Here is a 27366-nt window from a genome sequence, read left to right on the forward strand (position 1 = left end):
CCTCGTGTATGACAGGCGAAGTCAGTGGCATCCTCCTCACAACCTCCGTGATCAGAGAGACTGGAAGGGTGGTCCTGGACCCACAACGCAAGTGATAGGGCCAGACATGACCTCAGGACTGGCTGACCCCAGAGCCTCTATGCCACCATAACCATCACATCAATGATGAGAATGAGAATGAACTGGCTGCCGCTGTCACCTGGCTGGGGGACCAGGGGCACATGGACATGGGGGTGGCCGAGGGAAAGGAGCCAGATGCTGAGAGTGCTGATTCGACTGCCAGCAAAACCCAGCAAGTGTCCTGCTGCAGCCTCCATGCCCCAGACGTGCCCCAAGAATGAACAGGCACGTGCTTAGGCATGGAAGTCTGTCTTAACAAGTGCCACCATGAGAGCAGGAGAGACTCAGGCAGAAGGTATCCTGCCAGCCAAAGCCCTGCTGGCCTCATGGGGCCACCTCAGCAGGCACAAGGCACTGAAGAGCGTTCTCTTGGGCCCGGAGATGTCCCTGGTCACCTGCCCCAAAGCCAGTCTGAGGTTCCAGCTGCTTCCGAGTCTTCCGTTCCAGTCACTCAGTGTCCATATCTGCCCAGGTGCCCAGTGTCATTCCCACATGGGTGTCATTTATGGAAAACCCCTTGGGAATTCCCGTTGTGGCCCAGTAACAAACCCGACTACCATCCATGAGGATGCAGGTTCAATCCCTGGCCCCGCTCAGTGGGTTAAAGAATCCATTGCTACTGTGAGCTGCGATGCAGGTCACAGATGTGACTCAGATCCCGCATGGCTATGGCTGTGGTGTAGGCCAGCAGCTGTAGCTCCAATTCGACCCCTAACCTGGGAACTTCCATATGCCACAGGTGTGGCCCTGAAAAAGACAAATAAAAGAAAACCCCTTTGGAGACCTGGCAGTTCTGTGGACACCTGTAACCCAGAGCTGTGTGCAGGGCAGGGCCTTCCTTCTAGCACTTCTGTCTAGAGACCACACCCCAGTGGGCACTGTCCCCTACCAAGCAGGCCACTCTGAGAAGGAAAGTGACTCGGCAAGTGTCTTGTGGTGAAGAGGAATCTGTGTCCCAAACTGCAGGCCACCGTGAAGTTCCTGGGGCACCATTTCCAACCTCTTTCAGACTTGCGACAAACTTCATCACCTCCTCCAGGAAACCCTTCGCGACTTCCCCAGAATGAGTCACTATGCCCATCCCGGTTTTTCCAGGTCCGGCATGTGCCTTCCTCATAGCATCCAGGATGCTGTAAATTTTCACTCCTCTGCCTCTCTCTTCAGATTCTGCTCTCCTGGAGCGAAGGAGGACATGCTTTTGCTATAAAAGGCTTGCTCTGCACTGGTCTAGTCACTTGACTGCCACCACAGCTCTGTGAGCCAGGCGTTATCATTCCCACTTTACAGATGAGAAAGCTGAGGCCCAGGTGGGATGACTTGCTCCAAGCCAGGCGCAGGTCCATCTGGCTCCCACATCTGAAGAGCCTCTCAGAGGTTAAGAGTGTCTCTTTGGCTCCCTTAACCCTACTCCCTACCATGTCCCCAGCACGCTGCTCAGAAGACACCCCAAATGACCCTACCAGGGCCAGCACAGATGTGCACTCATGGAGCACAGTCACTGGGAGGACAGCCACTTAGCCCAGGTACCTAGCCACTTTGCCCATTGACTCAGTTCTTGGGGCCCTAGAACCCGGGTAGAGAAGGGCCCTCGCATTCCACCTCCACTGGCCAAGACAGATTGGCCCGCAGCCCTGCCACCCATTCCACCCCTGCAACCAGCTGGGGCAAAGCACTGAACCTCCTGAGCACCTGGTTCCCCATCTTTAAGGTAGGGGCTCATGGAAGCACATGCCTCGTGGGGCTGCTGAACGAAATGAGTCAGCCTCCGTTATGCGCTTAGCACAGAGCCCAGCTCTTAGTTAATGCTCGAGAGGTGGACCTGATCAGCCTCGGAACGTGGGCTTTACGTGGTTTCTCCCATCCAGGGGAATGGGCGGCTCACAAAGAAGGGGTGGCCAGTGGGTGGCCAGAGCGCCAGGTACCAGCAGGATCCCCAGGTACCAAACTCCCTGCATCAATGCTGGTGACACATGGGGCCATCAAACAAGTCTTTGGAGGCTTGTCTCATCTCAGGAGGACGTCTCACCTCACTTGTGTCCAATTCAGTGCCACATCCCAGCACCGGCATGAGACTCGGCCCTAAGGATGTCACAGTGAGTGAGCGTGGGGTGTTTCTGCCCACGCCCAGCAGCCTCAGCATCTGCCGCAGCCCTACCCTCTGGCTGTTGGCTTTGATTCCATCATCTTTCCCCATGAGAGAGCCAACAAACATTTCCCAAGTGCCCTCCCAGGGGCACAAGACTGAATTAAGAGGGTTCTCCTCCCATCAAGAGATGGGTGGTGAGTTCTGGAGCTCTCTCTTCTCCACCCCCCAGCCCTGGATCCTCAACCCCTCCAACCCAACAGGTCTCGTACCCTGGAAGTGGAGATGGGAGGGGGTACACCTTGAGTTCTCGGGGCTGGGAGGCATCTTTGCTCTGCCCACAAGTGAAGGGGCCCCATCAAGTCACCCCGCTTGTTGGTACTCAGGGCAGGAGACAGGAAAGCAAGAAGCAAGGATCCACCACCACACTGAAAATAGCAGTTCCCTCCAAAGAGAGAGTCTCATGGCTGGGGACAGGGTGGGAGGGAGACTTGTCACTCTGCCACCTTCTGTACCTTCTTATAAAATATTCATAATATAAAATCTGACCATGTTAACCATTTTTAAGGGTACAGTTCAGTGACATTAAGTACGTTCACACTGTTATGCAAACATCGCCATCAACCGTCTCCAGAATTCTTTACCTTGCAAAACTGAAACTCTGTCCCCATGAAACAATAACTCCCCATCCCCCCACCCCCAGCCCCTGGCAACCACCATTCTACTTTGTCTCCATGAATCTGACTACTCAAGGTCCCACATATAACTGAAATTATATAGTATTTGTCTTTTGGTGACTGGCTTATCGCACTTAGCATGATGTCCTCAAGGTTCATCCACATGGTAGCAAGTGTCTGAATTTCTTCTCCTGCAGCAACATGAGCTGCTGCAATGACAATGCTGGATCCTTAACCCATTGCGCCATCAGGGAACTCCTCCTGTATCTTTTAAATTTCGAATCATGCAATACCTGACCTAGTCAAAAAATCAAAGCCATTTAAATTTTACAAAAGACAAAAACACCTGCTCATTTCCCCCTTGTTTTAAACTGCACGAATAGTTTAGAATGATACACACACACACACACACAGAAAAAAATCAGATAAGTCAAACAAATGAAAAAATTCAAAACCCACCCAATCCTCCATCCCTGAGAGAATCGCTCTTAACATTGGCTGCGCATCCTTCTCATTGCTTTCTTAGGAGGTTCTTTCTCTGATGAGATCTTCTAATAGGGAAAATGGGATCAGAGCATGTGTGGTCTTCAAATGTGCTCTTCCCCTTAACAGCAGGCATCCTTCCCAGCAGGTGATACAGCAGGTCACTGTGGTACCACTGACCTAATGGGTCCTGCACTGTCATTCCCAACTCCTAGCAACCTAAACAGCACTGCCAAGAGCATCTTGGTGCATAATTTTTTAAAAATCTTTTTAGGGCCTCACCATGGCATATGGAAGTTCCCAGGCTAAGGGTCGAATTGGAGCTGTAGCTGCCAGCCTATGCCACAGCCACAGCAATGCGGGATCTGAGCTATGTCTGAGAACTACACCATAGCTCCTGGCAATGCTGGATCCTTAACCCACTCAGCAGGGCCAGGGATTGAACCAGCATCCTCATGAATACCAGTCAGATTCATTACCGCTGAGCCCACAGTGGGAATTCCTCGGTGCACACATATTTGCACATTTGACCAGTTATCTCCAAGGAGTGGGTTGCTAGGTCAAAGGTACAGTGCCCCTTGGAAAGGACGGGGTGACAAGGCTGCACTTTCTTGGGGCATGGCAGCTGCCCAGGGGCCCAGGAAAAGCAGGGTCCCAGGTCCTTAACCCAGCTCAGCAATGCTATTTTGTGCCTCAGTTCCCTCATTAGTCAAAAGGCTGCCTCATCCTTGGGTGGAGGAAGACCCCACCATAAATACTGTCCCCTCACCCTCACTGGGGTGGCACTCTGCCTTCCCCAAGGAGCAAGGGCTGGGCGACCAGGCTCATATGAGAAATGGGCCCTGTCACCTCTCTTCTAAAGGGGTAGAAATTACCACCTGGTGCATGATGAGCCCTGGAGCAGGTGGCCACATCCTAGGGTGGGGCAAGGCTAAACAGCATCCCCCATGGTACCTCCAGCCCCGGGCGTGCCAAGCTGCATCACACCTCCAAGCCCTCGCGTGTGCTGTGTACCCTTCCTGGGAGCCTCCGCCTACATGCCCCCTTTGTGGTTCTCTCTCTCCTTATCTTATGCCAACTTCAGGACTCAGCCTGTATATCTCCTCCTCTAAGAAGTCTTCCATGGTCAGGGTCAGGTACTCCAAAGGCCCGGGGCACTTTCTACAGAAGTTATCTGTTCACCTGTTGGTCCCCCCAACCTAACTCAGCCCTTGTAAGATGAGGCCCATCTCTGGCTCCCAGCTACAGCTCCAGAGCATAGCATGGAGCCTGGTACACAGTAGGTACCAAATAAATACTCACTGGATAAAGAGCCAGTGGAATGTCACCTCCAGGACCTTCCTTAGGAGACCCAGTCAGTGCTGCACTAACTCACTGTGTGGCCTTGGACATGACCTCCCTGTCCGTCCCGCCCCTCCCCATCAGCCTCAGTTTCCCCGGACAACCTCCACTGGCCCTTCCAGCTCTTCTACTCTCCTCCAACCATCCTCTTTCTCACCTTGACCCTGGGCCTCCCTCTCATGGGTCAGACAACGGGCAAGGTCATGCTCACAGCTCTCCATCCCCAGGACTTAGCTTCTCCGTCCAGCCTGGCCGAGCCCCCAGAGACTCTCCACCCAACCCCCATCCTGGGTATCAGTGACTCAGCTTCCAGGGCTCCAGCTCTTGTGCAAGTCCAGAAGTCAGGAGGGGGTCTTGGGCACCCAGGCCAAGAAGCGGGGGGCCTGGGGGGTCTGTGCCCAGGAGGCTGGGGGAGCCCCACCCAGGGACATGTTTATAGCTTTCAGGAAAAACAGCAACTCCCAAGGCTATTTTGGAAACCTAATGTGCACTTTGGGTCTCTCTGTTGTTTATTTCAAGTGACTGTGCTGGCCCGCAGGTAAACGCGAGGCACTGTGGGTCTGCGGTTCAACGCCGTCTCCCCATCAAAGCCACGTCACTCACCCTGAGCTAAGCACGCCTGGACCAATGAGGTGGTCAGCAGCCACACAGAGCCCACCAGGCAAGAGTTGGCACACACCCCATCCTGGGTTTAAACCAAAGCCCTGCAGCCTTGAGCAAGTCACCACTCCAAGCCTCAGTCTCCTCATCTGTGGAATGGGGGAGAAGGACCCCCTTCCTGGATTAAATGAGGACTGCAAGCACAGACAGGCTCCAGGTGTAACAACAACAACAAAAATCACAGTACATGTTTCCCCCGGACCTCAGAAGGGGATGCTCCGAAGCCCAGGCCATTTGGAAATAAGAAGCCTAAAGCTCAGAGGGGTGAAGTGACGTGCCCACGGTCACACAGCCAGGCAGTGGCAGAGCAGGGATCAGAACCCAGAGCCCATGTGCTTCCTGCCAGGCCACAACTAGGGGGACAGCACAGTCCTGAGCAATCATCAGGGAGGAAGGAAGAGTGACAGGGACCTGGGAAACCAATGACACGTGGATCTGGTGCAACAGGGATGGGTTGCGGCAGGTGCTGCTTGTATGCACAGCACTGTCATTTGTCATAACTGGCCAGGAAGGCTGCAGGGACAGCCGGGACAGGCAATTAGGCTGCGATCACCCGTACAGAGGGCTTAGTGACAGCACACAGCTCAAAGGGCCGGACTCTTTACTTAACGTCAGCCTCTTGTCATCATGCAGCCCTGACATGCAACTTGTGAACCAGCAGGGAGGGCAGCGGGGCGCCCCCAACACACACATACACACACACACACACACACACAGAGTGCTGCTCCCATTCATCCATGGGGCTGGAGTACACCTCTGAGAGGAGTGAGAGGTCAAAAATTAGCAGATTCCCAGAGGACCTTCTGTGACAGTAATGCCCTGGCGCATAGCACCTTATCGAAGCCTCTAGTTTCTTACCCCCCTTCTGCGGATGGGAAAACTGAGGTTCACGCAGGTAAGGCAACTTGTCAGGGTCACGTAATTGTAACAGTTAACGATGTGAAGTGTTAGGATGTGATAGGCACTATTAACTCATTTAATCATCACAAGAGGTAGATATTACGCTCTTTTTACAGATGAGGAAACTGAGGCCCTGAGAAGTAAAGTAACGTGTGCAAAAGGCCACAGAACTCAAAAGCGGTGGAGCCAGGACTTAAATCCAGGCAGTCTGGCTGCAGAGCCCAAACTCATAACCACCAGGCACGCCTGCCTCTACTCCCTGTAAAGACAGAAGCCGGGTCTCTCTGCTCCCAAAGCCTGGGCTCCTCTCTCTGTGCCAGGTGGCCTCACGATGGGAGGGAGAAGGTCAGGGAGCATGGACCTCAGTCTCCCAGGCTCAGAATGGACCCCAAGTGGCATCGCATCCAAACTGTATGAGAGGCCCCCACTCTGGGCCACCACGGGCCCCCAAGAGTGTGGCCTGTGAAGTGAGGTTCTCCGAGGCCCAGTCCAGCCGCCAGGGCCCTCAGATGGGCAGGGCGTCCTGCAGACCCTAGAGATCCTGCCCGGATCCTGCCAGGTGCCCAGCCCAGAGGGAGCAGGCAGAGGGTCACCAAACCCCAGCCCTGCCAAGGGACCAGCAGGGATTCCTTCTCAACTCAAACACAACTGAGGCCTCTTTCCCCCTGAAACTTGGTCCTCTAGCCACACGATGCCTGGACTTAGTAAGAAGCCAAAAAGAAGATGGCTGAGGACAGAGGCACAAGGAGGAGTGGCCTGGAGGAAGGGGTGGGACCACTTATTTCAAAACACTAGGACGTCAGATAGACTCAGCCAGGCCCCAGCTGGTGACTTGGTAAAAGTGACTTTACCTCCCCCAGCCTCCGTTTCCTCATCTATAAAGTGGGGGTAACAACAGTATCTACCTCAATGGGTTGTGAAGTTTATATAAGATCATAAATACCAAGCATCTAATGTTATTTTGCTCATCTTAGTGAGCAGGCCCCAATTCCAGCTGCTGCTGTGTGTGTGTGTGTCAGGGGTGGGGGTGAGTGGTTCCAGGGTCCAAGGTCCTGGGCTTGGCTGAGATGCACCATTCTACCCATCAGAGGCTTCATTCTCTGGGTCCTTCTCACCCATGCTGGGACCAGGGTGCTGCCAGGCATCCAAGTCTCTGAGCACCTAGCCACTTGCAGGCCCTCCCCGGGTACTTATGCACTGGATGAATGAATGAACTTACAGGCTGGAGCCATGGAGCAAAGTCGCAAGCAGGGCCTGGGTATGAGTCCCACTCTGCCTAGGTCCCAGCATGCCCAGGACCCATCTGCACAGGGAAGCTCTGACCACCCCTGGGAGCTCAGGCCCTGCCTTTGCCAGCCACCCCCTGGGCAGCCTGCCAGTGGTGGTCCCTTTTCCCAATTTGCCTGGCCTCCTAGGGACAGCCGCCGCCGGTCTACACCCACCCTAGCAGGCCACAAAGGCAGCAGGCGGCTTCCTCCCAGTGACTTTGCCTTGGAACTTGGTGTGACGTCTGCCAAGCCAGATGGCCTGGTTGGCCTAAAGGGCCAGGACACCAGCTGGGAGTCCTGTCCCAGCAAGCAGGGCCGCTTAACCCCTTCCTGCCCCAGCCTCAGGAGCTAGCATCCCCCCCGGGCAATGTAATCACTGACATAACATTCAGGCCTCCTGCCCTCCACCCTTGGAGGTGAGGGGCCTACAAGGGGCCAAAGGGGAGTCAGGAAGGTGGTGGAGTGAGAGGGAACCGTGGAGCAGGAGGGAGTGGAGGAGGTATCACTGCTCGGCTCTGAGGGCAGCCTCGCCCGCCAGGAATCTGCCAGCCCAGAGGGAAAATAGGGAGGGTACTGGTTCCAGGCTGGGAGCCCCGTGGAGCCAGGTGGAACCAGCTGCCTTGCTTCCAGGACATCCACTTGGGGCAGAGAATGCCAGGTCCAAAGGCCACCAGCTACCTTTATCAGACTAGAAAACCCACGGCCCCCACCGCCAAACCCCAGAAACAGCACTGCCCTATGAAGAAGGTGATCCAACTCTGCCAGTGTGGCTGAACGGCCATAGACAGGCCACTCAACCGCCCTGGGCCTCAGTTTCCTCATCAGGAAAGGGGGGCTGGGGTGATCCCTGGGCTCCAGGCCCACTTCCGGCTCAGAGGACTCCACGACTCCCGAGAAGGAATGTGCCTCCTCCCCCCACCCCCACCCTCAGGAACTTGTGGAATCCTAGAGGGACCAGCCAGATCCCTTCTACATAAAGAGTGTGTTCCAACCAGCATGCATGAGTCAAGGGGGACTTCCGGTAGGAAGAAGGTAAGCTTCCAGGGTTCAGCGGGGAACCGATGCTGCCTTGAGAACCTGGGAAGGGTCTTCACCAGGCAGCTGATGCCCACCCAGTCCCTACTCCACAGAAGGCTAAACAAGGCGAAATGCAGCATACGGGATCCGGGCTAGGGCCGGGAAGCATTAACCAATGGAAGAGGCTATGAGGATGCCAGGGGGCACATCTAAGAGAGGGCTCTGGCATGTCCTTCTAAGGCAGTAAAATCTTTAAATGGCATTTGCAAAGGGAGGGAAGAACAGATGACCTCTGGAGACCCCTGGGGACAGCCAGCTGGTGTCCACAGCAAAACAGGGCTTCAGAGTCTCTGCACTCAGGTGCCCAGCCAACCTGGCATTCCAAGTAGCCAGTGGTGTCATCTCAGGGCAGAGCACGGCCAGGCTCAGCTCCAGCCTGAGGCCTGCACGCTGGTCCAACCAGTATCTCTGGATGTCTCTCAGGACAGAGGCTGTGGAAAACTCTAGAAAAGCCTAAGAACACATCAAAATAGGCAAGGAGGGAAGGGCTGGGTGAGAAGGCTGCCAGCCAGGAGTGCAGCCATTTGTCAGCGTGACAGAGATGCAAAAACATGTGGCAGGAGTCCACAGACACGGCTCTGAGTCCTAGGTGTGTCTCCAACTTGCTGTGCAACCTATAGCAAGTCACTACCTCTCTGAAAAGTGTGTGTTAGGGGGAGAAACTGAACATCTCTTCTAGGTCTGATTTAGGAGTCATTTTGCAAGCTCCCTAGGTTCAGGAGTCTGCCTTTCCAATCCATGTAACATCATCCCCAGGGCCCAAGCATAGGGCCAAGCACAAGTGCCCTAAAAATGATAGATGGAGGGCTAGATGGAGGAATGGGTGGATGGAAGAAATGATAGATGGTTGGATGGAAGGATGGATGGATGGAGAGAAGGATGATAGATGAATAAATGGATGGATGGATGGGTAAATGGATGGATGGATGGATGGAAGGGTTGGTGCGTAGATGGATAGAAGGATGGATGAAAGGATGAATGGGTGGGTGGATAGATGGATGGACAGATGGAAGGATGGGTAGGTGGATGCATGGATGGATGGATGGAAGGGTGGAGGGATGGATGGATGGATGAATGAATGGATAGATGGATGGAGATGGATGGATGGATGGAAGGGTGGGTGGGTAGATGGATGGATGATGAGATGGTTGGATGGACAGAGGGATGGATGAATGAATGATCAAGTGGAGTAATTCCAGAAAAAGAAGAGCAGAAGGCCCTAGGTGTCCCCTGGGAGACTTCCTTACACTTGCCCATTAGGCCTCCTTGGAATCACCTTCCCATGACTACAGACCTTCCAACATCCAGCTCCCTCTTCTAACTTGTACATAGATGTGCATACACCTACATATACACACTAAAATACACAACACATGCTCCAAGCACCATGACCTAACTCTGAATCCTGAGAATAGAAGCTATGGATCCCCAGTGAGACTTGCCTGCTGCAGTCTTTTCCCGGGGCATTCGTGCTTCCTGAAGCACCCTCCCAAAGCCAGGTTTGAAATGAGACTTGACAGTGGTAGAACCCAGTGAAAATCTTTTAAGATCCAAGTTTACATGCCTGCTCTGCCACTTTCTAGCTATGACAAGCAAGAAGTCATTTCACTTGCCAAGACTCGGTTTCCTCATCTGTACAGTGGGCATAACCACAGCTTCCCTACAAGAGTGTCGTGAGGTTCAGGAGAACACACCCGTGAAGCCTTGAACTGCATCAGATACACAAGATGTGCTCAGGGAACGGTGAGAAGAGTGTTACGGGGTTATGAGGTCCTGGCTTCCTTCTTGGTGGAGCCGAGGGTGAGCCGAGCCTCCTAGGGCTTCTCTGCTTGGGCCCTGCAATCCCTTCCACCTCGTTTCCCACCTTGGGGAATGATGTGTCTGGGCTTAAACTGAGCAGAAGCTACAAAGCAGCCTTTGTCTCAGAGACGAAACCCTAAACCAGCTGCCCTTGACGTCCACCCTGGAAAAACAACGCCAGGACAGCCTTCGACGTCACTTCTCTGCCAAGGCCTGGGAGAGAGCGCTTCACCCACAAGGGCTCACAGAGACAGTCTGTGGGCTGGACAAGAACCCAGAAGCCATCTTCCCAAGGCCTTAAGGAAGAACAGCTGCCTTAAGGAGCAAGAGAGGACTTGAACCCCTCTATCTCCACCACACTTAGCACTCAGCACTATCTCACTGGTTGTTCACCACCACGTGTGAGCTAAGGTCATCCCGCTGTCACAGAGGAGAGAGCTGAGGCCCGGGGTGGGGACACGAACTCAGGCAGCTTCACTCGAGGATCAGAGGTCCCTCCCCAAGGGCCAGGGCCAAGAATATGCAACTCATTCCTCAGCCTGGAGGACTGAAGCTGGGAGGGTGGCAGGAAGGACACTGGAAGGCATAAAGCCCAGCTCTGCCTCGTGGGGAGGCCTCGGCCAGGGATGTGACCTCCTGAGGCTGCCTCCGTATCCTCGCAGGGATGCTGGCCCTGACGGGGCCCCTCCCCTGGGAGGCAGGGTCGGGGCAGACCCCCCATTCAGGATCACCCTCCACCAAGGCCACAGGCTCCAGGTGACACACTGTGCTGCCCACAGCCTTGAATGCTAGGTCTAGCCCTACCAGTGACCACGTGGTGACAATCTGCTGGGGAGGAGAGGGGATGTGACCGACCTCCTCCTTGGCCGCATGCAGGCCGCTCTGCTGGGGAAAGGAAGTGCTCTGATCACAAAGGCCACTCTGTAGCCGGAAGCAGAAGGGAAGAGGCCATTCCCACTGTATGGGGCCTGGGGGCCGGGGAGGGCCGGGCCGGGACAGAAGGAACAGAGCCAAGAGGGCTCAGGGGCCGGCACCACACTTAGCACTCAGCACTATCTCACTGGTTGTTCACCACCACGTGTGAGCTAAGGTCATCCCGCTGTCACAGAGGAGAGAGCTGAGGCCCGGGGTGGGGACACGAACTCAGGCAGCTTCACTCGAGGATCAGAGGTCCCGCCCCAGTGAAGGCCCTGATCGCAAGCCAACAATGCAACCAAGGAAGAGGAACAAGTTCCTCTTAACTCCTGTGGGTGTGTTATGCCGTAAGGCCCAGAAAGGAAAAACCCTTGAGTTGGGGCTCCCCTGAACTCAGCATTAGGGTTTTTTCCTGATTTTTTGGTTTTGTTTTATTTTTTTTCCTTTTTTTCTTTTAACTGCCATACCTGCAGTGTATAGACGTTTCCAGGCTAGGGGTTGAATCGGTGATGCAGCTGCCGGCCTACACCACAGTCACAACAACACTGGATCCAAGCCACATCTGTGACCTACACCACATCTTGCAGCAACACTGGACCCTTAACCCACCGAGCCAGGCCAAGGATCACACCCACATCCTCACAGAGACAATGTCAGGTCTTTAACCTGCTGAGTCACCATGGGAACTCCCAGCATCAGGTTACCCTTGACTCTGTTAGTAGCCTAGAGAGCTCTGGCCTCAGTTTTCCCACTTGAATAAGTCCTGATGTTTTCAGTGTATTTTCTTTAAAGGCAAGTGTCAAGCCAGTTGCAATGTAATATTGAGACTCTCCATGTAAAACAGCAGACAGATCCAAACGTAGACTTTCCATGTAAAAGAGTAGACACATCCAAACGTACTGGTTGTCGGGTCTCAGCCGCAGGCTGGGGACTTGGGAAGCATGGTCCTTGTAAGGACCAGGGCATCAGCCTTGGTGGTTCACCAGCTCCTCACTGTGGGCAAAGGTCTCAGACCTCCTAGTCCAGGGCTCACCTCTCAGAAAAAGGGACAGGAATGGGCCTCACTGCACCAGGCTCATCACCAACCCTGAGGATCTCGCCAGCCCATTTTATACAAGAAGGAAACCAAGGCACAGAGAACGATGCAGCTGAGCACACAGCTGGCAGACAGGGACGGTAGGTCAGTGAGTCAGTCAACACCCCAAAACCTCAACACCAGGCAAAGACTGGGGAAGTGCCTCCTGTTACAAGGAGACAAACTCAAGGCAACCTCAGATGTCTCGTTTGTAGCCACAAGAGCCTCACGAGCAACACCGAGGACCCGGATGTCTGGCCAGGGGGCAGCCCTTGGTCTATGTGGGCTCTGCCTGACAGGTTCCAAGGTCTTTTCACTCCAAGTTCTCTAGCCTCTCGGAGTTATCCGAGCCCCTCCTCAAAGGACAAGCAGCCTCCAGTAGGATCCCCTAGTGCAAGGGTTTCACAGGAACCCTGTTTAGGGAACCTGGGTTCTAGCCCCTCCTCTGCTGTGTGACCTCAAGGGAGCTGCTCTCCTTCTCTGGGCCTCAGTTTTCTTATCTGTAAAAAAGTCATGGGCATATGAGTGGGGACAGAGAGAAAAATACAAAACAGTGAGCGACAAACTCTCAGAAGGTCTTCAAAAGACACCAGGCACATCTAGTCATCTGGGATGGCAGGGAAATAATGTCGCCTGGAAGTAGGGAGATGGATTAAATGACCTCAGAGAGAGCGTCAAACCCTCTGAGCCCACCAGGGGGGAAGAGGAAGTAGCGGGTGTGAGGTAGAAGGGGCAGGCAGGGCTGCCAGGCAGGCAGGGAAGGTGAGCAACCCCCCAGCCCCACACCCCTGCCCAATAGCCCCAAACCTTGATGGGGGCTGGGGAAGCCGAAGCCCCATGACCAGCACTGACCTCTAACCCGGTGCTCTCCCTCTCCCCAGGCCACCTCCTCCACTGCCCACTGTGATGTCAAGACCCCAGCCCCGCAGTACAAAGGGGTCTGGGGTGGACAGAGGTGAGGCCCTGACCCTTGGGGCTCCAAGTCCACAGGGGACAGACGGAGGCCCCCAGCCCCACGCTCACAGACACGTGCACACATGGCCTCACAAAGCCCCAGCGGCAAAGAGCCTCCCACCAAGGCCTTGGGCAGAGGGGTGGCGGACAGCGCCTCACAGCCCTCCCCTGCCTCTGATGGGCACAGGGATGAAGGAGCCAGCCCTGGGGAGTGGAACCCAAAACAAGAACAAAGGAAAAGAGGGAGAGGAGAGAGGATGGGAGACAGCAAAACAACCAAGAGAGCCAAAAAGGCTGCAGGGGTCAGGGGAGAAGACAGAGCAGGCAGGCCCAGCTTTGGCTGTGTCCAGACTCCAGCCCAGGCACGGGGAACACGCCAGCATGGCAACTTCACCCCCAGGCCTTTGCACAAGCTGCTCTCTCTCCCTGCAGCACCCTTCTTCCTTCTTTTCCACTCTCATTGGACCTTCAAAACACAACTCAGCTGATGTCTCCTCCAGGAAGCCTTCCTTGACTGGCCCTAAGCTGGCTCAGTCATCTTGGAGAATCCCTGGCTTTGGGGCACTACACGGTTTCACCAGGGTCTGGCCCAGCCCTCCAAGGCTCTCTCTCTCTCTCTGCTCCTGGGTTCTGACTTTGCAACAATCTTTTCCCCAGTCCTATTCCAATCTCAGTCTCTACCCCTACCCTGCCCCTAGGCAGCCCTCTGCCCATTAATACTATGGCCAGGGCAAACCGGGGGTACCTAAGGGCCCAGGAACAATGCCCCAACCCTGCCCAGGGAGGAACCTGTCTCCCCGGGGAATTTCACAAGGTCCACTTAGACCGGCATCTTTCCCCTCCCCCCAGGCGGCAAATAGGCGGCAGCGAGCCAAGAAGCTTCTTAAATAACCCAAGTAATAAAAATGGCCAATTAAGAGGATAGAAGGCAGTGTCTCTAGTGTGGGGGTGTCTCTCTGTTGAGCAGCAGACGAGCGGGGGTTGCGGGGGGTGGAGCTGTGTCCAACTGCACGTCCTGAAGTCGGTGAAAGCACGCAGGCCAAAGAGTGCTGAACAAGCATCTCAGAGATGGCTTGCAGATAGCTCCTACCCAGCATGGCCCAGGCCATGGTCCCAGTGCCACCCAACTGCCCCCACTCCTCTCCCCAGAACCCCCAGCCTCATTTAAGCATCATCAGGGCAGCTGCCAGTGTCTAGCACCATCACTTCCCTGGCTTTCTCATGTCATCCAAGCAACAGGACCAGCCATGCCCATTCTGCAGATAAGGAAGCAATGACTCTCTCAAGGTCACGGAGCTGATAGGCACTGGAAACATTCCTGGATTCCTCTCTTCCCAGCTTCCAAGACCCACAGGTCTGTGTCTAGCACCCTCTGCCCAGCTTGACTCAGGATCCAGGGGAGACAGGAGGACAAAGGCAAGAGGTGGACAAGACTTTTGTGGACCTTCGAGGAGCCCCAGGTTGCACGGGGTGGGGGAGGGAGCGGAAGTTGGAGAAGAAACAGCAGTATGGGTCAGGGCTTCCATCACTTAGTCACCACGGGCACAGCACTCAACAGTTTATAAAACGCTTCAACAGTCATCACTCAGTTTAGTCTTCCAAACAGCCTCAGGAGGCCAGATTGATTATCCCCATTTCACAGAAGGGAAAACCAAGGTTCAGGGCAGAAAAGCTGCTTGCAATGGACGTACCCCTTCCTGGGGACCGCACGGGTTAAAAGGCTGGGTCTGGAGCCTGACTTCCTGGGTTCAAATCTTGGCTTGCCACTTCCTGTCTTGGCCCAGCTTCCTTCGATGTCTCTGCGGCTGTTTCAGCATCTCTAAAATGGGCTAATGACAGTACCCAACTCATAGCGTTATGAGGTTACATGAATTAAATGTTCATAAACTGCTTTGAATGGAGCCTGACAAAGAGTAAATGGTATGTAAATATTTTAATTAATTAATAGTTATTATGCCCCTCATATGCATAGGCCCTATTTGGGCAGGTACTTGTCACAGGGCACTGTCACATTTGCCTGTGTCCCCAGACTCTGAGCCCCAGAATATGGAACACTGGTGTTTCAGACACCTGAACCTAGCAGTCTCATCTTCCCCAATAAGAGACATGGGATGACAGTAACAAGTTCTCCGTACCCTGGCAAAGTTCAAGGCAACAACCGAAAGCCAAAGTCAGGGACACCTGAGCCCAGGGCAGAGGCCGGCTTCCTCCAGCCACCAGAATGCCTGCTGCATCAGGTGGTGAGAGCCCCTGGCCACTGCCCTAGGGATGCCCAGGTACTGGGAGTGACAAAAGGAACATTAGGAGTTCCCGCTGTGGTTCAGTGTATTAAGAACACAACATAGTGTCCCAACATAGTGACCTTGCTCAGTGGGTTAAGGATCTGGCATTGCCACAAGCAGCAGCATGGGTCGCAGATGTGGCTCAGATCCTGCCTGGTTGCAGCTGTGGCGTAGGCCTCAACTACAGCTCTGATTCTACCCCTAACCTGAGAATGTCCATATCACATGCCACAAGTGCAGCTGTAAAGAGAATTTTTAAAAAATTAAAAAGGAGTATTAACACTGAGACCCACATCTAGCCCTGGCTATGCTGTGTGACTTGGGGCAAGTTAATTTTCCTCTCTGAGACTCTGTTTCCATTGTGCGGGGTTGGCACAAGATTTAAATCAGATTGCCGGGGAAGTGCCTGATAGGTAATGATTTCTGTTTCCTGCTCACTATCCCTTCCACCGCCAGAGCTTCCAGCCTAGGGGCGAAAGCCCAGGAACTACCCCCCCAGCCTATGAACCACCCCGGACCCAGAGCCCAGGCTTCAAAGAGCAGGGGGCTGGCCTGCCCTCTATGGTGGCCCGGGAGGCTCATTTGCTTGCCGCTGCCAGTGATTCATTGGCTTCTCAAGAAATAATTACTATAAAGTCACAGCAGGAAGTCTTCTCTGCATAGCAGCCACCTCCTGTTCTGCCACCCGCCACCGCAATATTGTGACAGCCGCGGGGAGACCCACACCTCAGCCTGCCTCCCGCCTGCCTCCTCCACCCTGTGCCAGCCTTTGTCAGCCTTTGGGCGGCATGAGACAAGGCCAGCCGTCTTCTCCCCTGGGAAGAGCACTGAACTTGGGGTCTGGAGACCCAGGCTGGGCTTAGATTTGGGGCAGATTTCCTCACCTTTCTGAGCCTCTCATCTGTAAGATGAACATAATTCCCGCCCACCCCTTTGGGAATGCGCTCATAATGAAATCTCACTTATTTAAAGAAGTCACCCCAGAGCCTAGAACGTAATAGGTACTCAGCTAATGGTGGCGATTAAGTCGCTACGATTTATTTTAAACCTTCTTGCAAATGTTTTCACAAGCCACAGTTTCCACCGGTTTGTATATCAACCCTCAGAAGCAAAACTCATAAGAACTCTTATTCCCATTTTACAGAGGAACCCATCGAGGTGCAAGAGATTAAACAGCATGCACAGACTCTAGATCGCTCCAAGAAAGTAACAGAGAAAACAGTCTTTCTGGGGCATCATGCGAGCCCATCTTCCCACCATCCCCACTTGCACGTGGGCAATAGGAAGCTTCGATCACACCACAGGCAAGCCAGGACCACGACCTGGACTCCACACCCCAAGGGGCTCAGCCAGGCCACAGCTCCTTGAGGGGAACAGAGCCATTTGCCAGGTTTCCTACTCCTTTGCTAGGAACTAGAGTAAGAAACCACATCCTGCCCAGAAAGCCAAGCATGGGTGCCCACTGAGAGGGGAGGGCACTGCCCTGGCAGGCAGGCAGTAGCAGCAGCGGAAACCTTCACCAGCCTCTCATCTGGCCTGGAATCCTCTAAGCATCTCATGGCCAGCCATGTACAGAGGCTGCACAACCCCTGATGCTGCCAGCAAGGTCACGGAGCCCCCTCTCCCCAGGTCCCAGCCCAGTTCTTGACTTCTGCCCACCTCCCAAAGCCAGTGCTGCTCACCTCTTAGGGCGCCCACCCTGCCGCCCTGTGAAAGCTGTCTGCCTAACTCTTGGAACATCAACATCTATAAAGTGTGCAGCTCCATGAGCCCATTTACAGCTCCCACATTTTGGGACACAGACCTCAGCCTTCCCCTTTTCCAGATGAGGAAACGGAGACTCAGAGAGGCAAAGTGACCAGCCTAAGCCTGCTCAGCTTTTAACTTCTGCGTTGGGGTCCCAGCATCTAGTACCAGGAGATGGATGTTCATTCAGACTTGTTGTACTGATATGTCGGGACCGGAGCATGGGGTCTCCTGACTCCAAGTCCAGACCTTTCCCTCTGCAAGCAAAGCTCCCAGATGCAGAGGCCATGTGTGTTTGGGGGTGGGGGTCACCGTGTTGGCCGTCACAGAGCCCCCCCTCATTGCATAAGTACCTGCTTGGCATGGTCTCTGGCCAAGCCCCAGCTGGGCTCTGCGCACACAAGACAAAGAAGAGAGAGCTGGAGCTGCCCCCCACCGCCCCGAGCGTATAGTCAATGGAGGGAGCAGACACATCCTAGGCAATTACAGTTCAGGGTGTAGGTGCTGTGATGGGGGAGGTAGTGGGCACTCAGGAATGCCCGAGGGAAGAAAAATCAGAGAAGGGCGATGCATCATGAGCAGAGGGGAAAATAGGGCTCCTCCTTCCCTGTCTGAGGCCTCCAGCCATCTATGACATGAGAAATAAACTGAGTGCCAGCCTGGCTGCATCTCATCACTGTGATCAAAAGCCACGACTCCACATGCAATGTCCACAGCCTCCAGCATCACATGGCACGGTTCAGATCAATTCCCGTGGAAGTCCCCGCATCTCCTAGCAGCAAAGGACTTGTGCAAGCGCTGGGTCTACCCGCTATGTCCTTCAAACAACTGACATGTGGGGATGCAGGCATGGGCTTGGAGAGAGAGCCTGCGAGGGTGCATGTGTGAGTGAGTATGAGAGTGTGTGTGTGTGTGTGTGTGTGTGTGTGTGTGTGTGTGCGCGTGTGCGCGCGCGCGATTGCTGGTGAGGCCCGGGGGCCTCGCATCCACATCCGGTGGCCAAGGCAAAAGCCCCGCCTCGAATTCCTGGGAGCAGGAATCCTCGGCGTCAGCTGTCTCCCTGTTTCCTCCTTCCTTTTCTTTTCTTGGACCTCATTCCCCTCCCTCGAGCTGGAGGCTCTGAAAATCCCTCCCAAATTTGTCCCCAAAGAGCCTGCCAGCCTCACCAAGAGACTTTGGAATATTGAGGAGCTGGAGGCGCGCGGGGGGTGGGGGGTGGGGTAGTACGTTTCTTTTAAAGGAGAAAGGGCAGGGGGTGGCCAGAGATTTCCGGAGCCACAAATCAACCACTAAGAGTAGGAAGAACAGCCTCCTTAGACACTGGACAAAGAAGTAGCCCTTCCTCCCTCCGCCCCCAGCACCATCTCTGGCGCCTTCCACGGGACAGAGAGCGACGGCGCGTCCTGAAATGGATGTGCTGGGCAGTCCGGTGCTGTGCTGAGAAATCCTGGTAAATGAAGGGAACAGACACTGCAGAGGAGGGGGGCGTGCGCTGGGATGGGGGCCATTCCGGGAGCCTAGCAAGCCCCAGGTACCTTAACACAGGAGCTCCTTCGCTCCTTCCCGATCCCCAGGGGAGCGACGTTATTCTCCCTCTTTTACAGAGAGCGGTGGCCCAGGCAGCTCAGCGAAGCCAAGCAATTTGCCCACAGTCACACAGAGAGTGGCAGAATCAGGATTCAAGCTCTTTTTCCACCATCCCAGGGTGCCTCCCAGGAAAATCAGAAATCAAGAATCCGTATCAGCAGCAGCTTGACAAACAATGGGAGTGGCAGGGAACGGAGCCCTATGACCACCTTTCTGGGGTAGTCTGGTGGCTTGGGGGCACTCAAGGGCCTCCCAGGTTGTGATGGGAAAAGGCAGGGGCCATGCCCGCCGGCTCCCCCACCAGCCCTTTTTGGAGACCTCCACTTGGGCCGACAGCCCAGCCCCTTCCGGCTCACGATCAGAAATAGCTGTGACAAAGGTCCCTCCCATCCCTGAAAGTGACTTTTTAAAAATGCTTAAAGGCAGACACATACAAAGGTGGAGAGAATCCTGCAAAGACCCGGTGGAAGGCACATGGGCAGAAGTTCTGCCCAGCTCTGCTTTGTGGTCCAGCTCCCTCTGGGCCTCGGTTTCCCCATCTCTAAAATGAAAGCATTCAGCTGAATCAGTGATTTCTTTCTTTTCTTCTAAAATGTAGGGCTTTGTTTTCTTTCATTTCTCCCAAACTGTAGGACCCTACAGGACACTCAGAATATCAATCTGAGAGTCATGAAAACGAACCCACTGTGGTTGATGTAGGCCAAATCTTAGGTGCTCAGTGCCACCCCCCCCCCCCGCCCCGACCCAGAATCACTCCAGGGCACCCTGCTCTGGACCCCAGGGCTCCAAAGGGCCCATTGGAAAACCACCAAGTTAGGGAGTTCCTGTTGTAGAGCAGTGGAAAAGAATCTGACTGGTGTCCATGAGGATGCAGGTTCGATCCCTGGCCTCGCTCAGTGGGTCAGGGATCTGGCATCGCTATGAGCTGTGGTGTAGGTTGCAGAGGCGGCTCAGATATCTGGGTTGCTATGGCTGTGGCAGAGGCCAGCAGCTGTAGCTCCGATTCAGCCCCTAGCCTGGGAACTTCCATATGCTGCAGGTGCAGCCCTGAAAAAAAAAAAAAAAAAAAACCCACCAAGCTAAATGATCACTGTGGTTCCTCCTAACTCAAAAATGAAGCTCTGGGGAAAACAAACCAAGACTTTCAGGCTGACTTGAGTCAGGGGCATAGACACTTAGCCACTTGCAAGGGGAGGCAACAAAACCAGCCTACTCCAAACCATGCTGGGCCTGAGGCGGGAGAAGGAGAGGCCCAGAAAGGAGAAAGCCCATACTGTCATTCCAGGAGGCAGAAAGAGCACACTCGAATCAGGCCCCTCCAGTTCACAAATACAGAGCGAGCTGGAAGGATCCCCTATAGGAACATTTGAGGTCCTAAGGCTCAGAGAGGGTAGCAATTGGCCCAAGGTCACACAGCACCTAATGGCAGAGCCAGATCTGGAGTCTGGGTCTCTAGGATGTCAATTCAGAAAACTTTCTGCTTGTCTAAAGTTCAGATAGATTCAGCAGGAATCTCCCAAGGAAAGGCCCCCCCCAGCGCGCAAAGTCAGAACGGGATATTTTGGTGGCTCTGGGTGGTAACAGAATAGAGATGTTTGTTTTGGTTTCCAAATCAACGCTTGACAACCTTGCCGGCTACAGTTTCAGTGACCACAATTCCCTCACAGTAAAGAGCTGATTGGACCACGGGGAAACCAAAGCAGGGGTGAGCAGGGCCAGGGCCCAGGCACCCCAGGCCAGGGGCTCTGGTTTAGGGTTGGTGTTTCCAAAGCATGGATCCTACACCACTGATGGCACACGAGATGAGGTGGTACACAGACCATTTTTTTTAAATTTACATTTTATTGACTAGGTATGTGAATGGATAAACAGTAGAATATTATTGAGCGTTATAAAAGAACGTGCTGCTGATATAAGCTACAATGTAGAAGAACTTGAAAAACATTCTCCAGGTGAAAGAAGCTAGACATAAGAGACCACCTACTATATGGTTCCACTTATATGAAATGTCCAGAAAAGGCGAACCTGGAGTTCCTGTCGTGGTGCAACAGAAATGAATCTGACTAGGAACCATGAGGTTGTAGGTTCTATCCCTGGCCTCACTCAGTGGGTCAAGGATCCGGCATTGCCATGAGCTGCGGTGTAGGTCACAGACACAGCTCAGATCCTGCGTGGCTGTGGCTCTGGTGTAGGCCGGCAGCTGTAGCTCCGATTAGACCCCTAGCCTGGGAACCTCCACATGCTGTGGGGTGTGGCTCCAAAAGAAAAAAAAGCAAAAAAGAAAGAAAGAAAAGGCAAACCTATAGAAATAGAAAGCAGATCAGTGGTTGCCTTGTCTGAATTGGGAACGGGGATGCACTGCACATGGGCATGAAGGATCTTTCCAAGATGATGCACGTGTTCTAAAGCTGGATCGTGGTGATAGCTACAGAGCTCAGATTGGGACTGACTAAAAAAATCATTGAACTATATACATAAAATAGGAGAATCCTATGATATGCAAATTATACCTCAATAGAACTGTTTAAAATATTTTACATAAGTAATAATATGATGGTGATAAGTGAATATGCCATGATTCATGGAGGTGGAACCCAAAAATTCCCCAGCTTGGAGGTCACTGCGCTACACATGCCAGGTTGCCCCCTGTAAAAGCAGAGTGAGCATCTCCAAGGCTGCGAGTCTCTCCAGGTGGACCAGCGGAAACCCTGGGACTTTCCTTTCCCGGCACAGGCTCCTTCTGTTGGTCACTGCTTAGGGCTCCATGCTGGATATCCTGGAAGGATCTGAAGCCTCAGTGGCCAAGAGCCCAGGCAAACACCTTGGTCTCACCCTCTTATGAACAGGAGATCAGATGGGGGCTAGGAGCTCAAATTCAGATTTATACATTGTCGAGGCTGAAATCATCTAGCCCAGTGGTTCTTAAACTTTTTCAAAAAGTTGATCACAGGCCTGCCCTCTTCCCAAAAGAAAATTCTTATAAGCAAACCAAACACAGAAACAAGTAAAAACAGAATGTGGAGTTCCCGTCGTGGCGCAGTGGTTAACGAATCCGACTAGGAACCATGAGGTTGCGGGTTCGGTCCCTGCCCTTGCTCAGTGGGTTAACGATCTGGCGTTGCCGTGAGCTGTGGTGTAGGTTGCAGACACAGCTCGGATCCCACGTTGCTGTGGCTCTGGCGTAGGCCGGTGGCTACAGCTCCGATTCAACCCCTAGCCTGGGAACCTCCGTATGCCGCGTGAGCGGCCCAAGAAATAGCAACAACAACAACAACAACAATAACAACAACAAAAGACCAAAAAAAAAAAAAGAATGTTACTTATATAAAATTTATATTGTAGGCTCAACTATATAACAGTTACCCATGCTAAATCCAGTCGATGAGGTTGATGAGGCTATTTCGATCCATTAGCATTTAGAACTGGGATTATAGGTGACAGTTCCACATTTGGTTCAATTCTACCTCCGGTTTTGGCTGCAGAGTATTGAGAAAATCCTGACGCACACAGATTAGTAGCTACAAATGGGACTGGTTTTTAGCAGTTTGCTTTGTAACCTCAGAATACCCTTCAGACAATGAGAAAGCAGCGGCGGGCTATAACTTGAGGCCACCTACTAACAAATCAACATGTAAGTTGACGTCTGTACGTTAACAGCAAGAACTTAGAAGTGAGTGAGCACAATTTTACACCATTTTAACCTTTTTTAAATATTAATTTTTATTTACTAGTCAAGGAACCCCTGAGACATCTCAGAGGCAGCCTGGGGCTCCAAGAAGCACAGTTCTAGCCTACCCTCCTCCCACTTTACAGATAGAGAAATTGAGGCTCAAAGAAAGGAGTACACTGGCTTTGGACAAGTCTAACTTGAGCCCTGAATTGACTTCAGAAAAGATGCATCTCCCCAATTCACACACACACACACACACACAATGAGGAAGAGAAGGTGCACAAAGCACCCAGAGGAGTGGGAAGAGAGACACCGCATTCCACCTGTCTCAGCAGTCCCATCTCATTCCAGGGCAGCGCCAGAAGCTGACATCACACCCCACACCCTGGGTGCAACTTGAACAGGGCATTGCTCAATGCCAACCCATCTCCCTCTAAGACTGGGCACGGTTTTTCCATCTCCTTAGTAGCCAAGTCCAAAAACGCATACAACAATCAAACAAACACAGCACAAGCCTGGGGCATGACGACAGCATCAGCAGTGGCAGACAGAAAGGCCCCTCCCTCGGAGTTTCACCATCGAAAGCAAGTGCCTGTTTCCCTGTTCCACCCCCAAGGAAGCTGCCCACGAGGCGCAGAGAGGTGGCCTCCCCATGGCGAGGCACCAGGCCGGTTTCTGGTCCTTAGGAGAGACCATTAGCTCAGGAAAGCAGCTCATCTCCCAATGGGGTCTAAGTTCTACCCCAGGAAGCCAAGCCCTGCATGAAAGACCTGAGACTTCAGGCATCTGCTCCCTGACATCTTGACAAAGAGCCTATCATCTTTAATAACATTAATTCGATTACTTAATAACTTCCAAAAAGCATCACCAGCCTACTGACCTCTTGTGCAACTGTGGGTGGATTTTATTATTCCCATTTCTCTGATAGGCGAACAGGCTTCTGAGTGGTTCAACAACCACTCAGTTCAGCCAGTGGTTCTCACTGGCAGGTGATGGAGCTGGCACTCGAATCCTGCCCAGCGGCCAGCCTGCCCAGGAGAGGAAAAGGAAGGAGACCCATGCCTGCTCTCTGTGTTCATGTGAGCATTAGAACGCAAGGAGTGGAACGAAAGTTGCTTCTCCATGCCTCCTCCAAGCCCTTGAGTTTGGAGCCACTGCTCTCAATGCAGAGTTGCCCATGCCTGGGACAGCAAAGAGCCCTGCCCCCATCCAGCCCTGAGCTACTACAGACAGACCCCTCTCCTCTTACTGGAAAGCAGATTAGACAATACTGTTAGCCAAGCTCCAGGCAGGAAGCAATGTCAGTTTCCCAGCTAGCGAATCTGGGCTGGGCAGGAATGTGCTAGCCAGTTCAGCAGGCAGTCTGCACTCCAGCCAGAGGCAGATTCAATAGCCAGTCTTCCAGCCCAAGGTTTATCTCCTACTCTGGGCCTTTAGGGCTGAGTATGTTGGGGTCCAAAAAACCATGAGAACTGGGGTAGAGGCTGGGGAGAAAAATGGTGGCAGGAGATGTTTTTAAAAGCTCATGGCCAGTCTAATGTAAGTCTGGTTACCCAGCCCAGGCAGCTGGACCTTACAGAGCTGGGGCAAGACGGCAGACCCTAGTCCCAGTGGACAGATCTAACCGTTTTCAAACATATGATCTCTTTTAATTCAAGGATAAAAGAGCCAGTGGATTAGTTAAGCGTTATTTCTTTTCCCCCGTTGAGGGAGGAGAGCCTATCTTCTACATCTTGGGCAAAATACTAAGCGGGAAGACAGACTAGCCAGGAGTAGTTCAAATCTTGGCTTCACCACCTATTAGCCAAGCCATCCTTGGCAAGTCACTGGCATCCCTGTGCTTGGATTTCCTCACCTACAAAATGGGGATAAGGATGCCCCACAGCTCTGCGTTGCCGGTGAGGATTAGATAAGATCGCGTAAAACACCAGTGGTCATTATGTCACCTGGAAAACAATGTGCCCAGTCCAATGACTGGGCGGAGGTGTCCCCTACCGTAGACGGCGCCTGCCCCATTCTTGGAACTAGACGACTGGGTTTTCCAAGCGCGTGTAAGGCACTCCGCAAACACAGCTTTCAGCCCACCTGCTAGGACCAACTGGCCGCCCCTGGCCCCTCCCAAAAGCACACATTCCGAACGCCCCCTCCCCAGGAGTGCAGGGGGAGGGACCCCACTCACCTTCGCTTGTACTCATCGCGCTCGCGCTTCACCTTGGCCAACACGTTGTACAGCGCGCGGATCTCCGGCGTGATGGTATCGATCTGCACGCCCACACCGTCGGGGTGCACCCACGACACACCGGGGCCCTGCACGGTCTCCACACCGCCGCCGCCCGTGCGCCGCACCTGCGTGTAGCTCCAGATGGTACCAGGCAGGCGGCCGTAGTGCTGCGGATGTGAGCCGCCGCCGGGGGGCAGGCCGCCCAGCGCCACGGCGTTGGCATTGACGCCGGCAGCCGCGCCGCTGCCATACCCGCCGCCCGGCGCGGGTGGCCGCAGCAGCTCGGGCCCGGTCTGCACGGCCTGCTCCCGGGAGAATGTCTTGTAGCGCAGCCGCCGCTCGCGCTCGCTCTGCTGCTGCTCCAATTGCTTCTCCAGCAGCCGGTTGCGCCGTTCCAGCTCGTGCACCTTGGCCAGGAAGCAGCGGAAGCGCACGTTGAGCCCCTTCAGGAGGTGGATATTGGAACCCAGGTCGTCCCGCAGCGCCGCCGTCACTGGCGATGGCCCTGGCCCGGCCCCTCCGCCGCCTCCCCCACCAGGGCAGCTGCCGCCGCCGCCGCCCGGCGGGCAGCCGAAGGCCAAGGCCATCTCCCCGAACAGCAGCGAGTTCACCATGCGCCGGCTGCGCGGCTCAGGGCCCCGGGCCCGCGGCTCCAGGTGCGGCTCCAGCTCCGGGCAGGGATCCCGGCGCGGCCGGGCCAAGGCGGGCGCGGGCTCCAGCGCGGCCGGCCGGACGGTTCCAGATGCGCTCCAGATGCGGCCTCCGCAGCAACGGCGAGCCGGACCGCCCCCGGATATGGGCGCCGAGACGAGCAACGGTACTCGAGTCGAGGTGGAGGCCGCGGCGGCTAGGTCGAGGTAGCGAGGGTCGCGGGTAGCGGCGCCAGGGCTGTCAGAGACGCTGTGGAGGCGCCGCGGCAGCCGCTCGCAGAGGACTCTCCGCCGGCACTGCCCCTCTGCAGCGGGCCCCGCCCACTGCAGACACAGGCCCCGCCTCCAACCTAGCCACGCCCACCCTTCCTTCCACTGCAGAGCTCCCCGAACTCGAGGCTCCGCCCCCGAGGCCCGCAGCGCCGGGCCCCGCCCACGGCTCTGTGGCTCCTCCTACTCCGCGGCTTTCTCGTGGTTCCGCTGTCTGCAGCTCTGGCTCCACCCAACTCTGGGCTGGACCACTCCCCGACCCTGCACCGGGTCCGGCTGCCCGGCCCGGCTCGGAATCTTTGCCCAGGGACACGGACCGCAGAGCTGCACCAGGGTCTGGGTTACGTGGAATCGCCGCAGAGCCAGCCCGGCCTCTTAAAGGGACCGGCAATCTCGGCAGCGATCTTTTCCCCCTTTAGGGCGCCCCATCCCCCACGTCCTCTACCATGGAGGCTCCGCTTCTCTCCCATCACACCCCACCTCCCCAGGCCCCCAATTCCGTCTCGCCCTGGAAAGGCAGGGGTATCAGAGCATCTGAAGTTGCATCCGCACCCCACCCCATTCCAGCCTGGGGCGGCCTAGATCGACCTTCCCAAGATAAGGCCGCGCTTCCGCTGGCACGTCCCCCACGCGGTGGACCCAGGAGGGCTTCTCAACCGTTTGCCCCCGCTTCTAACTACCGGCTTTGTTGTCGGGAGATCTGCCGGGACATTGCCGAGCCCGCCAGTCCCCGGGGCCAAAGATGTGCTGCGCGGATGGTGGGAAGGAGGGGAGACCCAGCGAAGACCCTCCCGGAATGTGACACCCGCAAGCTCATCTAAGGCTGCTGCCGCTTCCTGGCCCTGAATGACCGCCTCCTCACCACTGCACAGTCATATGCTGAGATGCAGCTGACCCCAGAGCTGGGGGGTCCTTGTCACTGAACCGCCCAGGGGGCAGCTTGAGCGCAGAACCGGTCTAGTGGGCGGAGCCAACCCGAGGACACATTCATTCGTTCATTCAAATCTGTTTTCAGATCTACCACCCTAAGGACGAAGTTCTCCAGTCTCCTGGTGTCTCTTAAACCAGTTTGCAAAGATCTGCCGTTATTTTTTGAGTGCTAATAATAGTTCCCATTATTGAGTGCTAAGTAAGTCTATGTGAGGTGCCACAGTGATTATCCACATTTTACAGAGGTTGCTGGGACCAGAGGAGCAGCAATCCATCCCAAAACACATGCTGTAAGTGGCCTGTAGAAGCTGGTGGCCTCTCATCCACTTCCCAGTTTGATCTTCACCACAAACCTCGGGGGGGGGGGGAGGTGATTCCCACCTTTGAACGCCTGTGGCTTGCACTGTGTGCACTTAACCAGATGTGTGGCATGTTCCAGATTCTTCCGACTGCATTTTTTGCATTGCAATTTAATTTATGTCTTGTTATTAACTTTTCTGTTTGTTCTGTCTCTTTGTTGTATAAGCTTGAGGGCAGGTGCCCTGTCTTGAGGGACAATGTCTTGGTGTTCTCAGTAACAGAAGACACACAAAGGAGACACAGGGATGCTCTGGGGTGAGGCTGTAGCTGTGATGTTAGTCACTGGCTGGTTTTGAT

The 27366-nt window shown here is 54.4% G+C and overlaps 1 protein-coding gene across 2 annotated transcripts in view; it reads right to left on the minus strand.

Annotated features, from left to right (window-relative positions):
* Positions 1–25813, minus strand: part of IFFO2 (intermediate filament family orphan 2) — a 50786-nt gene extending 24973 nt beyond the window's left edge. For both annotated transcript variants that reach the window (XM_047792161.1, XM_047792160.1), the window contains exon 1: positions 24818–25813. In XM_047792161.1, the coding sequence (XP_047648117.1) occupies positions 24818–25473 (656 nt within the window). In that variant the 5' untranslated portion in view covers positions 25474–25813. The remainder of the gene's footprint in view (positions 1–24817) is intronic.
* Between the last annotated feature and the right edge of the window lie 1553 nt (positions 25814–27366).

The sequence above is a fragment of the Phacochoerus africanus genome, chromosome 8 (assembly GCF_016906955.1).
Source record: "Phacochoerus africanus isolate WHEZ1 chromosome 8, ROS_Pafr_v1, whole genome shotgun sequence".
Lineage (NCBI taxonomy): Eukaryota > Metazoa > Chordata > Mammalia > Artiodactyla > Suidae > Phacochoerus > Phacochoerus africanus.